The sequence below is a fragment of the Neomonachus schauinslandi genome, unplaced genomic scaffold (genome assembly GCF_002201575.2).
Source record: "Neomonachus schauinslandi unplaced genomic scaffold, ASM220157v2 HiC_scaffold_250, whole genome shotgun sequence".
Lineage (NCBI taxonomy): Eukaryota > Metazoa > Chordata > Mammalia > Carnivora > Phocidae > Neomonachus > Neomonachus schauinslandi.
Genome location: NW_025408951.1, coordinates 4807 through 20316, shown reverse-complemented (window position 1 = coordinate 20316; position 15510 = coordinate 4807). Strand labels below are relative to the sequence as shown.

Genomic DNA, 15510 nt, shown 5'->3' with positions numbered 1-15510 from the left:
CTTTCTTTCTTTCTTTCTTTCTTTCTTTCTTTCTTTCTCTTTCTTTCCATTCTTTGTTTCTTTCCTTCCTTTCTTTTCTTTCTTTCCTTCCTTTCTTTTCTTTTTCTTTCTTTCAAATTTCTAGGAACCTGGACATTTACTGGTGTATTTCATGCCCACGGGGGGGGGGGGGAAGAAATCCCCCCCCCCTTCCCCCCCCCCCCAGTCTTCTGGGTCATCTACAAACAAAGCTGCCGCCCCAATTTCGAGAGTCAACGGAGCATTCTATTTTCCATGGTTTGCCTCCCACGCATCCCCCCACCCATCTCAGTTTTTGCCCTTCCCCCGCCTCCCCCAGTCCCACTCCAAGCTTCGGGCAGAATTGCTTAGGATCCCTAACCAATACCCAAGGAATCCCCTTGCACCCACCCACCCCCCACATTATTATCGCCTCCAAATGAAGACCAAAACCAAGAGCGCTAATTGAATTAGTCTATTGAAAGGACTGTCAGGTACAATGACGTGGCTCGAGGCCCCACATTTCCCAAGGTCTATAGGCTTTGGGGACCTGCAATGTATAGTCTGACCTTCTGGCTCATAATAATACCGCGGCACTTGTAGCAGAAATCTCCTCGCATTCACTCCCAACAAAACCGCTGGTCACCCAGTCCCCGTAGGAAGGCTGCACGCTATTGTGTTGCGACAACTCATTCATGTCCCGCGCCACGAGGCCCCACCGCCATCTGATCTACACTCGAAATGCGATTACCACCGTGTGCATGCAACACGCTCGCACTCTCGGCCCATCGCGCACACGCCTGGCCAGGCTGCAAGGGTTTCCTTCACAATTCTCCTCACACCCATCCTCAAAAGAGAGGGGGAAAGAGGCAGGACCATGACATTTGTCTCTGCCTAAACGAGATCCAAAATTCTGCGGAGATGCAGGCTGGCGGGAGATCTCTTTTTTTGGAACAGCATGCACCCAAGCCCACACAAACACATTTCTCCAGGCCCAACTGGCTGGTGAGGCAGAATCGGGTGTATACTCTGAAGTGTACATACACGAGCCTCCTTCATGCACACAAATACACAGACACACAATCAGGGTTTTTATAGACTCTCTTTGTGGTTCTCGCATTCACAAGCAAATAGACAAAAATACAGGGTTTGGCCCCTACAGCCATGGGCCACTCTGCAAATTGATAAGTGGTTTTTGCAAGAATGGGAAGAGGAGAAACAAAGGTATAATTTCTCAGCCTTCACCTTGAAAAGCACTCATCAGTATTCTGCTATATGACTCTCAGACTTCTCTAGCACCCCCCAAACACACAAACATACTTCCTGTCTGTTTGGCCAGGTGCCTTTTGCTCCACAGAAGTTCTGTTAGCCACAGAGAATGCAGAAAATGGAGGAAGTAGTCTGGGACTGGGAGAGAGGCAGTAGGGTTGGGGTCTCTCTCTATCCTGCTTCCCCCACCCCCCACACCACCACCAGTGAAAGCCTCTTTGGGCCCCCTCCTTCCCTGGAGTGGGGAAATAAACCATAGGGGCTCCCCTCTTCAGCATTTAAAACAAAACATCTTTCTCCTTATTCTCCACTTGAACGTGGGCTGGGTATGGAAACGAGCTTGGGGCCGATCTATTACACAGATGTGGCTAGGTCAGTGGCCTTCTGTGGAGCCTCTTGCCCTGGGGAAACTGTACAACTCAGAACTTCAAGGCAATGGAAAGGGGCACTGGGTGCCTCCAAACTTCCATACCTTTAGCCCAGAAGCAGAGAGCGTTTGGAGAAAGGGACTCCATTCTCTTCCTTGTAGATTTCCCTACCTGCTTCCTGTCAGTCTACCTGCTGGCCATCCCCACCTGGATATCTATCAAGTTGGAAGAAATTCCTTAATTCTCGAAGGCAGAAAAGAGTACCCCCAAACGCACAGCCACACAAATGTATTCAGACGTGCACACCCATGGCTCCATCCACACGCAACCCCTTTACCCACATACAACTCACCCTGACGGTACTTTCTCACCCACACGCCCAGTCCTGAGCCCTCTCCGAGTCCTCTGGACACCCTCACACACCCATCTCGGCCAACATTTGCTCACTCTCAGCACACACACACACCTCACTGCCAGGCTTGCTAGGACACCAACCCGCTAGCATAGTATGTTCATTTTCAGGACGGAGAAGAGGGCGTGGGCCCGGGTGGGGGTCGTGGAGAGCTGACGGTGCTGGGTGCGGAGCATGGGGGGCGCAGGCCTGGCCTGGGGGAGGTGGGGGGGACCAGGCAGCGCGCCGGAGCGCCGCCTAATCCAGCCTGAGCTCGTGGGCCGCGGGTGCATTTATCATCCCATTACTGTAACAAATCCGGGCTCCACTACATGAAAGGTAAAATGAATTACCGACGTTAAGCCGTCAATAAAGTCATTTCTGTAAATGGTGTCTCCAAAGGGCCGCCGCATTATTCAGCTGGCTTTATCAGCTGGCTGGAAATTACGTGGAAGAGCCGGGCCGCGCGGCGCGCGGGGCCGCTCACTTTGATTAAGCGTCTTGCCAGCGCGATGTGACAGAGCTTTTGACCAGGGTTTTATTCACAGGCCTGTGATGAACGCCAAGCTGATCAGGCGGAATGAAGAGTAATTAAAACCTATAAATTATCTTCCGCAGCCCTTCTCGAGGCGTCTCCTGCAGGCGAGATAAGGCGTCGAGACCCTATTTACGGCGCTGAAAGGGACGGCGGCGCACAAAAGCTACGCGGCTAAATAGGATATTGATAGTGTCCTAATTAGAATTTAATTAAGTACCCACGCTCGCTTGCGGGATAAAGATTTCAATTTTGCGAACTTAAATATAAATAAAATCCCACCCCCATTTCGGGGAGAAAAGGTGGGGGCACCGGAAGATTTCGGGGAGCCCTTGGGTGTAGAACTGAAGAGGACCCGGTAGACTCCAAGGTGGGGTTAGAGGGGCAGCTTGGGAGGGTTGAGGACATCACGGCCGGCCTGCTTAGCGCAGCGCTCCCGAAAATGGTTCGGGCAGCCCCCAGGCCGCCGGGCAGGTCTAACCGGGATCTGTGAGAGCCCCGGGTATAAGAAGACCCTCGGCTGACCCGAAGATGCAGCGGGCAATCCGAACTCTCGCTCTCCACCAGCCCTTCGGAGAAACTTCGGCTCCTGCGGTGGTTCGGCCTTTTGCGGTTTTCGTTTTATTTTCCTCCTAACCCTCTGTGACTTTTCGGGGCACGGGGGATTATTCTGTATTGTCCTGTAAGACAATATCCCCAGAGACCCTTTCTCCGCCGTCCCAGTTGAGGATGGCGGACAGGGAGAACAGGTTCTCTGGAGCTCCAAGCTAACATCCCTAAGAAGGCCTAAGTTGCCCAAGCCTTCCTAGCCACTCTCCCGCACCGCAGGCTTCAGGACAGTCTGAGCCTGGCCCTCCAAAACAGCCAGGCAGACAAACCCTGCTGGTGTCCAGCGCCTCCCCTCCCCTCACCCCATCCTTGGCGACGGGAAAACTTTTAGGGTACCTCGAGCAGGAAACAGCGAAAAAGAGCCCAGCGGAATGGAGACGGGTCTCCGCGAGCGTGGAATTGGCATGAGCCTCCGCGCTCCCCCCAAAGCTTGGGAAGAAAATGCGGGGTTAGAGCCAGAGGCCTCCAGGGAGTCGGGAGCAATTCCAGAGAGATCTGGGCAACCAGGGTAAACTCGTCCACATCCTCAGCTGGCTAGGACTAACACTTAGGGTGCAGTACTTTCATTTGTTTGATTTCACTTCTCAGGAAAATCCAACCGGAGGTTGCCCTGAACCCAAAAGCCGTGCCTCGCGCACATCGGCACTCAGACTTGCTTAGCCCGGGGGCCCGCCCAGGACAACTCCACGATGCCGGGATGGCTTCGACTCCAGCGGCCAGGGAAAGAACAGGCGCCTGGCGCGACCCGCGCTCGGGCTCTCTCGCGCCCTCTGGGCTTGGCTTCATGGCGCCAGGACAGCTCCCGGGGGTTGTCGAAGGTCCGGACAGGGTAGGACAGGAGTACGGATACTCCGGAAAGGACACGCAATGCAGCTGGCCGGCATGCACTGCAAAACCTACAGACAGACGCTAGCTAGGCGCAGCTGGCCTCCGGAGTTTGCTATTTATTAAAAAATAAACTGCTTCTCTGAAAGTAACCAACTCTTGGTCTTTTTCACATCTCTGACCCTCTTCGTCTCACCCCTCTCCCTACACACACACACACACACACACACACACACACTCTGATATTTCACCCTTCATAACAAGAAGAAGAGAGAAAATAAAAGCCTGAGTTTCTTAGGCATAGGAATGTAAAAGAGCCGAGGCCCCCCTGCTTCCTGACCCTGTGCCCGGCGCGCACGCACCCATAATCCTGCATTTCTCCAACAAGTTGTTTATGGAGTTGCTTCTCTATTTGCCTACACCCCGAAATCCACCCCTCCCTGGTCTCCTTTGCCCCTTTCTCGGTCCCGGCTTGAAAGAGGGGGAGGGGCTCGGCGCGGGTGGGGGAGGGCGGGCCGGACGCGCGGGGCCCTAGCCGCGGCGCCCCCTCTCCGCCAGCGGCCGCCGCCCCCGGATTATTTATCCGCAAAGTCCCGCGCGCGCCCATTGGGCCGAGGCCCGGGTGTCAGCGCGAGTCCTGGCTCGCCATTGGCCCCGCACACGTGCGGCCTGACTCACGTGCTTCCGGTTTGAAGGCAAAAAGTGTGCCTGGGTGATTTTTTTTTAAGCGAGAGAGTTTGTGCAAAGATCCGAGCTGTCAGAGATTTGAAAAAAAAAAAAAAAAAAAAAGGCAGCCCCGGCGCTGGCGGAGACGCGCTCTCCCTGCAAAAAAAGCAAAGGCGATTAAAGGCGCTGCCAGCCTCGCGCTCTGGGCACAGCTTAGCGTGACACTCGGGGAAGTCAAACCCCTCACTACTGCCTAGGAAGATGGCTAGACTTTAAAGACTATTTTTTTCCCTTTAAGAAAAAAAATTCCTTGGAGCTTTTTTTCTTTTTGTTTTCTTTTTTTGGCCGTGGCTTACTCCCCATTTAAAACAAATCATTGAATCTGGTTGCAGAAAGAAAAAAAAGAAATAGCCAAGTGTCTCCATATCTGGATGTCTACAAATTAGAGAGAGGGAGAGACAGCGAGATCTATCTGCTCGATAAGAGCGAGCGATCCCGGCCAGACGCCTGGGTTTTTTTTTTCCTGCACCCGCCCCGTGCCTTCGCTGGGGCTTCGCCGGCCTCCTTCCTCCGCGCACCCCCACGGGCCGCTGGCAAAGTGGGGTGGGGAGCGAAGCGGGGGGGGCGGGGGCCGGCGCGGCGGCCGGGGCGGCGGGGCGGCCGAGCATGGAAGAACAGCAGCCGGAACCTAAAAGTCAGCGCGACTCGGGCCTCGGCACGGCGGCGGTGGCGCCGGCCCCGGGCAGCCTGAGCCTGAGCCTGAGCCCCGGCGCCAGCGGCAGCAGCGGCAGCGATGGAGACAGCGTGCCCGTGTCCCCGCAGCCCGCGCCCCCCTCGCCGCCCGCGGCGCCCTGCCTGCCGCCCCTGGCCCACCACCCGCACCTCCCCCCGCACCCCCCGCCCCCGCCGCCGCCGCCGCCGCAGCATCTCGCGGCGCCTGCTCACCAGCCGCAGCCCGCGGCCCAGCTGCACCGCACCACCAACTTTTTCATCGACAACATCCTGAGGCCGGACTTCGGCTGCAAAAAGGAGCAGCCGCCGCCGCAGCTCCTGGTGGCAGCGGCGGCCGGAGGAGGCGCAGGAGGAGGCCGGGTCGAGCGTGACAGAGGCCAGACGGGCGCAGGTAGAGACCCTGTCCATCCTCTGGGCACGCGGGCGCCGGGCGCCGCCTCGCTCCTATGCGCCCCGGACGTGAACTGTGGCCCACCCGACGGCTCTCCGCCAGCCGCCGGCGGTGGTGCGGGTGCGTCTAAAGCCGGGAACCCGGCGGCCGCGGCGGCCGCGGCGGCCGTGGCGGCGGCGGCAGCGGCCAAGCCTTCGGACAGCGGCGGCGGCAGTGGAGGCGGCGTGGGGAGCCCTAGTGCGCAGGGTGCCAAGTACCCGGAGCATGGCAACCCCGCCATCCTGCTTATGGGCTCAGCCAACGGCGGGCCCGTGGTCAAAACTGACTCGCAGCAGCCCCTCGTATGGCCCGCCTGGGTGTACTGCACGCGCTACTCCGATCGCCCGTCCTCCGGTGAGTACCCAACCCCGGGCTGCGCCATGTCTTTCGGGCCCGTGGACGCCCCCAGAACTCTCAGCCGCCGCTGTGCTGGGGAGAGCAGACCCGGCCTTGGGTGCTCTCTTCTCTCACGCCTGCTTCCTCCTGACCCCCGTCCCAGTCACAGCCGGGTGTGCCCCCAGTCCTGCGCTCCTGGCCTCTGTGGCCACCACTCGAGAGGCTACAGCTCCTGGCTCGGGAAGCTCGAGTCTCGATCCTTCCTTCGGTGTTGAACTCCGAGCCCCTCGGGCCTTCTTTGTGTTTTACCTTTATTATTCTTAGAAAAAACACAATCAGCCATTGATTTTTCTTCCAGGGAGAGAGGTGTTTAGAGCAGGCGGGAAGGTGGGCCTAGCGGTCTGGGTCTGAAATCCCTCTAGCCAGGTCCTGCGGAGGCCGAAATGGAGCCAGGCTCTGATCAGAGAAATAATCGTCACCTTGTGTTCTTGCAAACACAAACACCATCTCGACATTTTCTGAGGCGAGTTCATTTACAGTGAGATAGATTGGAGGACACACGGAAAGAGAGAAAAAAGCCTTTGATAGCCGTGCCTCTTCCCCAGGCCGGGTAAGCTAGGGAGTCTGACCCGGGTGGGTAGAATCCAGGGAAAGATGGTTGCCAAAACGGTCGGTGCCGAGAGAGCCCTGGCTCCTGGTTCTCTAGAGCTCACAGACAGTGGGAGTGGAGAGGAGACCGGTCAGGCTCGGGCCAGATCGCGGGGGCACGGGGCATGATTGGCAGCCTCCTCGGCAGCTTCTCCGTGGCGCGGCGCGCACACCCCCCGGCCCTGCCCTTTCTCCTTCTTTCACTCCTTTCTTCCCTGTATCTGCCAGTTAGCAGATTTCTGCCAGCTGTAAGTTGTTTTTCTCGACTTCCTTCGGCCCTTTCCTCGCGTGTTCCTCGCGCTTGGAAACCCCGAGGCCGAGAGACCTGCGCTGGGACAGTCTTAGGCCCCAGGAGAGGAGGCTGGGGCCTGCCCGCCTCCCGGGTCGGGGTCGGCAGCGCCAGAGAGGCCCGTGGGCGCGGCGAGGAGGACGGCAGGGGTTCTGGCCTACAATTGGTGTTTTGGGCACCCGGGTCCCGTAGGAGGCCGGGCACAGCGTAGCCATGCGCCGCTCTACTCCGGCTGGTGTCCAGCCTCCCCACGGTTGCCGGCCGGGCGCGGATCGATGCGCGCTATCAGCCCCCGCCATCTCGAGCCCCGTTATTGACACGTCGGGCTCCCTGAACCTCCGAAAAGCTGCTTTGATTGACTCGCCTGATGGATAGAGTGATTGAGCTGTCAGGCTGGGCGGCTCAGGCTGGCCAGGAGGCTACGATTTTATTACAAGTATCCGTGCCTCTGCACACACATACACAACAACACTCTCACAACATCCCGGACGCACAACGCACAGCGAGGCCTTTCCGGAGATGTGCACATTTCCTGGGCCATCTCTGCCCGCTCAGCTAATTATTAATCTAAACCAAGGCCGTCCTTCCTCCCCACCCCACCTCTCAGTTTTCTCCGCAAGGCGCTTAGGAGTGGGCCTTGCCTTTGTTCTTGGCCGCTTTCCCTCTTCTGTGCCAGGGGAGGCAGGGGACGGGCTCCTCCCGTCCCCTGCATGGGCAGTTCAAGGAGACGAACCTCAGCCCAGACCTGAGTCGCTGCAGTCAGCCAGGCCTGGACTCTTTTGTCACAGGACAGCTGGTGACCCCAGGCGCTGGCCTGTCCGCGGAGCCAAGCAGCCCAGCTTGCCCCTCTGTTGCTAGGTTTGGAGATGCTGGTGAAGACCCTTCTTTCCAGACAGTTTCTGATATTAAAAGGCCGGACAGGGACTTAACATGGCTCAGGAAGCTCCCATAACCACGACAGGGCCCCACCAAGTAAATGCCGGAAAACTTGGGTCTGAGGCTGAGGAACAGCTTTAAAGGCTGTCTCCTCTTTCCCCCTCCTCTCTCCAGGGCTGGGCTTCACAGCAGCTCTCTTCCCACACTAGGTTTTGGGAGAATCTTCACATTCTTGGGGAGATTTGCTGGGGCCTCTTCCCATATCCGTCTTAGGGGCAAAGCACCGATTTCTGTCCACATTGTCCCTCCGTCTCTCTCCCTCTGCCCATATTTTGCTCATGAATGGGGGGAGGACCGATGGAGTCTCCTTGCAAATGTCATCGATGGGCAAGGGAAGCATATCTGGCCTGTTTTTGTTATACAGGACTTTTCAATCCTGAAACTGCAGCTTATGTGTTCGAAAGAGAGAGAAGGGAGACCTTGCCTGTACAGCTAGGTGGAGGAATGGGGAGGGTCCTCTCTTTCTTACTGGCACCATCCAAGGGGCAAAGCAGAGAACCCTGGAGACCAGGGTCATGTGGGTAAGGTGTGCAACTGGGTGAAAGCCTTGTTCTGCCTTCAGAGAAGGGGGTGGTTAATGTCTCCCTGGGACCCTAAAAAGGGCTTCCTTTAGGCCAAAGAGAAAGGAGGAGCCCAGAGAACATACACCAAAGACTTTGGATCTAGGCAAGCCCCTCACAGTCCCCTCCCTATCCCCCTGTTTTCTGGGGTCAGTAGCTACAAGCAGAGGGGATCTTATCATCGTAAGTGCTGGGCGTAGGTGCGCTTCTTGAGGAGGAAGGGAGGATTAGTTTGCAGGCTGGCCATTCCCTCAGGGCAGTCCTGCCCGGTGTCTTCACTGGCCCAGGCTTGAGCCTCTTTTTATTCCAGGGCTGTGAAGACAGCAGGCCCCTGACCTCCAACTCTGGGATCCACCGGATGGGGCTCCAAATACCTCTCCATCTTGGATTATGGGATTTAAGCGTGGCACGCTGCTCTCTGGTTCCGCGAATTGGGGTGTGGGATGCACGGACAAGCTCGGCCGGTTTTCCTCCGCGGCCCTTCTGGCCCCCCAGAGAACTTGGCGACCCCAGCAGCCAGGCGATTGATCTCGGGGCTAGTCGGCGGGAGGGAGCCAGGGGCGCAGCAGGGCCTCGGCTATCGCCCCGGAAGCGCGGGGCGCCATCCCCGCTAGGCTCTGCAATTCTCACGGCTTCCTCTGCCCTCTCCCCCCTCCCCTCTGCCCTCCGTCCCCACCCCCACCCGGCCCTCTCCGCCGCTGCAGGTCCGCGCACCAGGAAGCTGAAGAAGAAGAAGAACGAGAAGGAGGACAAGCGGCCGCGGACGGCGTTCACGGCCGAGCAGCTGCAGAGACTCAAGGCGGAGTTCCAGGCGAACCGCTACATCACGGAACAGCGGCGGCAGACCCTGGCCCAGGAGCTCAGCCTCAACGAGTCCCAGATCAAGATCTGGTTCCAGAACAAACGCGCCAAGATCAAGAAAGCCACGGGCATCAAGAACGGCCTGGCGCTGCACCTCATGGCGCAGGGACTGTACAACCACTCCACCACCACGGTCCAGGACAAAGACGAGAGCGAGTAGCCGCCCGCCGGCTGGGGCCGCGCGGTCCGGCCGCCGCGCCCGCGCCACCTCCTGGCATCGCCGCCGCCGCCGCCCGGCCGGCCCCACGCCGGGGGAGAAAGAATCCGCGCACAGGAGGGAGGGAGCAACAGGGAAGAGAGAGAGAGATTCTCAGAATGGAGAGTCACGTTTGAACGAAACATTTTTAAAAAGGGAGAAAGACTCGGACAGGTGCTATCGAAAAATAAGATCTATTCTCTGTTCACAGTATAAGGGGCGAAACTGCGAACTCCTTAAAGCTCTATCTAGCCAAACCGCTTACGACCTTGTATATATTTAATTTCAGGTAAGGAAAAGAAATATGTGTAGCGATCTCTATTTGCTGGACTTTTTATTAATCTCCTTTATTATTATTGTTATAATTATTATAATTATTATAATTATTTTATCCCCCACCTCCGCCTCGCTGCCCCCTGCCCAGTTTCGTTTTCATTGCCTTTTTTCTTTTGAATGTTGTTGCTTCTCCGGTGCCTCCCGCCCCGCATCGCTGGCCCTCATTTCTCTGGGACTTTTCTTTGTGTGCGTGAGAGTGTGTTTCCTCGCGTGTCTGCCCTTCGCCTCTTCCCCGCCTCCCCAGCCCCTTCTGTCGGTCTGTCCTGCTCGCCTTTCGTTTTCCGGAGACTTGTTGAGAAATACGACCCCACAGACTGCGAGACTGAACCGCCGCTACAAGCCAAAGATTTTATTATGTTCAGAAACCTGTAGTCTGAAATAAAGTGTACACTGTGCTCACGAGCCGTTGGCGGCCCTCCTCCTTGCGGGCTCGGGAAGGGCGTGGGCGCAGGGCACGCGAGGGCCCCGCGCGCATCGCGCACACACCGGGCGGCGAGCCCCGGGCGGCCCGGCCCGGCCTTCCGATCACCGCACAACGAGTACCGGGGGCAAGACGAGCGCGCCGCGGTAGAGGCGGCCCAGAGCCGGGTAGGTCCCGGTCTGGAGGGTCCGGAGGCCCACTCCTGGTCTCTGATGGCGTCCAAAGGAGCCCAAAGACAAAACAAAACAAAAAACAACAAACCCCAGTCCTGACTTCGGAAACACTGCCAGGGCGTCTGGCTGCTCCCTGTGCTGGCCCAGGCCCAGCCTGGCTTTGCCCTCCTCCTGCTCACCCTGCCCCGCTCCTTGCTTCGGCCTGCACCTTTCCCTTTTCTGTCCTTCCTCCCCTTACAACCCCATGCGGGTTTTGCTTGAGGTTTTCCCCTCCAGAAGCGCAAGGCCTTCCCAAGGCCGGCAGAGGTGAGGGGCTGCCTCCAGGGCTGAGCTGCCCACGAGGGCGAGGGGCTCTTCAGCCGGGCCTCTGGGCCTGGTCTCTAGGCCGCCGGGACTTCACCGCTCTTAGTTCGGAGAAGTGATTCCGTTCGCGAAGCCGCAGGTCGAGGGCGGCCCTTGGAGCCTCTCCTGGCCCGGATCTCTTGGTCCCGCATAGCCCAGGGAGAAGAGGCCTGGATGCTGAGAAGCGATGCTGCTGGGATCATTTTGGGGCCGGAATTCCCACGTGGGCACAGGCCTGCCTAGCCCAGACCCAAAACCTAAGCGGGATCACTCTCCGAATGCCAACAAAGGTTTGCTTCCTGCTTGAGGGGGGTGGAGGCACAGACACAAGCCTTCTGAACCCTCAGGGCACGTGGACTTCCCAGAGGGAAATGTCTGCACTCTTGCCCCTGACCCTGGGGCCTTCCCTTCCTGGGCAGGCACTGGGCCCCCTACCTTCAGGGACTAGGAGGAGGAAAGGAAGGTCCCTTTTGTCCAGGATTTGTTTTTTAATGGTAAATCCTCCTTTTCTCCTTTCTTCCTGTCTTCTGAAATATGTGTATGTACCTGTCCGTGTGTGGCTAGATATGTAGGTGTCCTTGCAGACTCATGTGCATATGTGATCACGTGCAAATGTAGGTGCATCTGAGGAGCTACCTGGTTTCGTGTGTCCCTGCATGTCTGAGTGTTGTGCTCACTGGGTGTTCATTTCTCTGTAATTAGATGCACACTTGGATGTTTGTGAGCTTGCGGTGTATGTACATGTGTCCATTAGTGTTTGCACACCAGAATGCCTGCAGGTGTGTTTGTGGGGCTGGTGCATGCATGGGAACTCTGTTTCTGTGTTATTCCCTTGAGTTTCTTAACTGTTGTTTTTGCAGGATTGATTTTGTGAGAAGTGAGAATGGTCATTCTGCCTTTTTCCTTGAGAAACTTCCCGCTGATTTGGGCCTATATCCTGGGAAGTGACAGGGCTAGTAGGCTCCAAGTCCCTGCTCAAGGGTTTGGGAGCCTGAGGTTCAATGGCCTGGAGCTGGAGAGCGTATTTGATATTGCCATGGGTTCCCAACCTTATTGCAGTAAATCTTTTCCTCCCCTTCACGCCTTCTTGGGGTGTGTAGGCTAACCTCTGCACATAATGGGTGCTTACCCACTCCTTGAGTGAAGAGTTGGAAGCAGAGGCCAGGGGTGGCCCTTCCTTCGGATGGCCCCCAAAAATGGTTTTCTGGTGGTTGGATGTACGTCCTTTGCCTTTCTTGGTGGGGAAGGGGGCTCAGGATCTTCAGGCTCTCCAGGGCTTCAGGTTAGAGGGTCTGAGACTTGGAGCCCAGGGTCCTCTTCCCCTCATCCACAGAGCTCAGAACATCAGGAAGGGTCCTGGCCACCTCCTGATGTGGTGTTGGGGGCGCTATGCTCTACAGAGAACCTGATCCTTTGAGTGCCTGGAAATGGGGCTACCCTTTCTTTGCCTTTCATCACGGTGGCCCTTAGGGTACCTAAGCCCTTCGAGACCACCCGATCTAGAGGCTGGGGCAGGGGCCAAGGCCAGGAGCCATCCTGTTTCTTAAGGCTCCTCTTCACCACTCTCAGGAGGTCAAAGCCAAGAGCTCTTCCCCTCAACCCTGGGGGAGAAGGAGGAGGTGATGACCCCTCCCTAAGATTGTATTAGTAAAGCTTATGGATCTGTTATTATTATGTAATTTGATTTCTTCCCCATATCTCCTTTTATATTCCAACCCCTATGGGCGAAGAGAATTTTCTTCTTTGTTCAGTGGAGAAAACTCAAGCTCGAACGACTTACATATTTGGTCCATGCCTTCTCTGTGGCTGTGTGTCTTTTTCTACGTCATCTCTACTCTTAACAACTGCCTTAACCTCAGGAATCCGGCCCTGGCCCTGACTTTCCTACCTTCCTGCCTTCCTCATCCCAATTTCCCCTTCTTCCTGATTGGGGCTGAGGAGAGAGGAAGAGGACTCTGGTCAGACCTCTTTCTTGTTCCCCCTCCAAAAAAAGAAAGTAATAATAATCATAAACAAGCATTGATTTCTCTGATTTATGGGGCTGGCTTAGGGAGTCGCCTGTGTATTAAAAAGTCTGAGGTTGCATCGAAATAAATAGTTGAGTGTGCTATCCCAACTTCCTCATTTTCTACCTTTAAAAAAAAAAGATCGGATTGAACCATAAACTTAAATCTTCCTCAGCCCAGAAGGAAATACACACTAGCCGAGTCTAAACAGTATTGATCCCTGGCTCTTTCTGAGGGCAAAGGTCTCTGTTTTCTTGCTCAAAATTCTTGTTCCTTCAGTAGGGTCAGGGGTGGGCTGCAGATGGAGGAGGGGATATTGGGATGTGTGGGGCTGCGGTATGTGTGTGTAAGCTTCTATGTTTGTGGGTTGTACGCTGAGGGGCCTTTGTATAGGGGTGGCATTAAGTATATTTGTTCAGGCTTGGGAGGTGAAAGTGTGTGTTTGGGGTGTGTGGCTGCCAATAGTTTCGTGTTTGTGAGTGTGTGCATGTGTGGCCAATTCTCAGGGCCCCTAGGCTGGGCTGCCCAGGGCACAGAGAGGGAGTGGCCTGCTAGCCTGCTCCTTACCTGGCTCCCACAGCCCCTTGACCTATTCGGGATTTCCAGAGATGATCTCACCAGGGAGGTCGCTGTGTCCCGGTCTCCCCCTACCCCAACTCCCCCATCCAGTGCCCTCAGTAAAAGGTCTACTTGCATGGGCAGGGCTGAGCCTTGGCTGACTCCTAGAGGCCAAAGGCCACGGCCAGGGTTGGAGAGGCTCTGGCCAGACTCCTTACCCTGGATGAAGGTGGTTCTCTAGAGGGGTCATCAGCTCTTCCAGTGGTTAGCCTAGATTTTCCTTTTTGTGTTGGAGAAAACCCTATTCCTCTGGCAATAGAAGCTGCCTTCCACTATGCTCAGACATGGGAAGGGGGCGGGGAGGGGCAGGGAGGCCGGGCAGCAGCCCTCCCTTAGCCTTGCCTCACCTCAGGGTGGGTTCCAAATAGAGTATTCCCTCTGGGGGAGGTGGCAGAGTATTGCTCCATCCCTCTGAACACCCCCCACCCCCCCCAGACTGCTCTTCTCCCAATTTGAACTCAGGTGAGAGGGCTACTCTCCTGTGGCAACTTGTGGAAAGGGGACTCTGCCAATCCCCATTCCTCCCCCAAATGCTTTAGGCCAGTCTTTTAATGAAGTCCCATTGTTGGGAGGGGGTCCTCAGGGATTCTGGAATAAAAAGGTTTCATTTCACAGGCAGGGGTGGGGGGGGTTGGGGGGGGAAGTCCTGAGAGAGTAAGTACCTCATTCAAAAGCACACAGCAAGGGAGAGGCAGCCCCCCACCCCCAGCTTTCCTAGGAGTCCAGTGTCCTTGCCGCTGTACCACCGAGGGGGTAGAGTTACTGCACAGCCGGCCACTCCGCACACGTGCGCATGCTTCTGCACATCAAAGAGCACACGCATGCATTCATCCATGTGTACACGTGCACACACATGTAGAAAATGTGCACATATACAAAGAAATGTACATGGGCTGATGTGTGGAGGCGTGTTCCCAGCGAGCACAGGGACATTGCCTGTGTAGAAGCTTCTGGCACACACTTATGCACGGTCCAGGAATACACATACTGGTACCCAACACATACTGGTACCCAACACATACCTGCCTGCCTCTTCCATGGAGGCCACCAGGGAGAACTGGGATGGAGGTGGGTGGGTTGATTGGGTGGGGGCCAGGAAGACAGGAATCAGGGCAGCCAGGGGAGTGATGGGGTAGCCCCCTCTCTCTCCCAGGAGGCAGCTGGATCCAGGTGACTCTAAGCTCAGACACAAGACACACAGGTACAATACTCCTGGGCCTTACAGCGTACCCTGCACCTTCCCAGGTGCCTCTCTTGGGGGAATAGCAGGCCTCAGGCAGGAGGGGGCAAAGTTTCTAAAAACAGATTTCCCAGAGAGCTTGGTAAATCCTGGACCATTACAATTTATTCCTTGGATTTGCTTCTCAATGCAGTCTTTCCAGGCTGAGGTGTCACTCTGGAGGTGGAACTCTGGAATTCTCCCCACAGATATGAGAGTGGGTTGCTTTGGGGACATTTGCGAAGATTTCAAGCCACGGTGATGGAAGACTCTAGGTATAGGCAAGTCTGTAGAAAAGCAAGGACTTACTGTGGGTGTGTAGGCACACACATCTTATCCTGAAAAGAGAACTGGTATCAATCACTCCCCATTGGGCTCTTGGTGATAGAGGAAGGAAGTGGGGTGGTAGAAGGGAGGTGGGGTAGAAAGGAGGTGGGGATGGGTGGGATGGGAGAAGTGGGTAAGAGAGTTGCGTAGAGGAGGTGGTGAGCACAAGCATCCCCCCTCCTCAACTTTGTTGGGGAATGGGGTAGAACTCCCACAAGCTTTTAGGGACAAACAGCCACGGGCAAATTTCCTCCCTGCCCCCTGCCATCACGCAAGCGCACTGGAGAGTGTTTGGCAGCGCCAGCAGGGGTCCGCTCATCCTCCCCTTGGCCTGAAGACCGTGCAGCGGGGCCAGAGGAATACAATTACAGCGCAGAGGGGAGGGAGACCCCTGCGGGCAAGACGGAAGGAGTCCCCAGA

At 56.3% G+C, this 15510-nt stretch overlaps 1 protein-coding gene across 1 annotated transcript; it reads left to right on the top strand.

The window, feature by feature from the left end:
- The first annotated feature begins 5326 nt into the window (after window positions 1-5326).
- LOC123323703 (homeobox protein engrailed-1) lies at window positions 5327-9612 on the top strand. Its single transcript, XM_044912169.1, has 2 exons — window positions 5327-6176; window positions 9296-9612. Exons 1-2 carry the CDS (start codon window positions 5327-5329, stop codon window positions 9610-9612), a joined length of 1167 nt encoding a protein of 388 aa, XP_044768104.1.
- Window positions 9613-15510: the final 5898 nt, after the last annotated feature.

Coding starts and splice junctions, on each gene's coding strand:
- LOC123323703 (XM_044912169.1), top strand. CDS start 5,327: ATGGAAGAACAGCAGCCGGAACCTAAAAGTCAGCGCGACTCGGGCCTC. Junction 6,177..9,295: donor CTCCGATCGCCCGTCCTCCG/GTGAGTACCCAA, acceptor CCGCCGCTGCAG/GTCCGCGCACCAGGAAGCTG.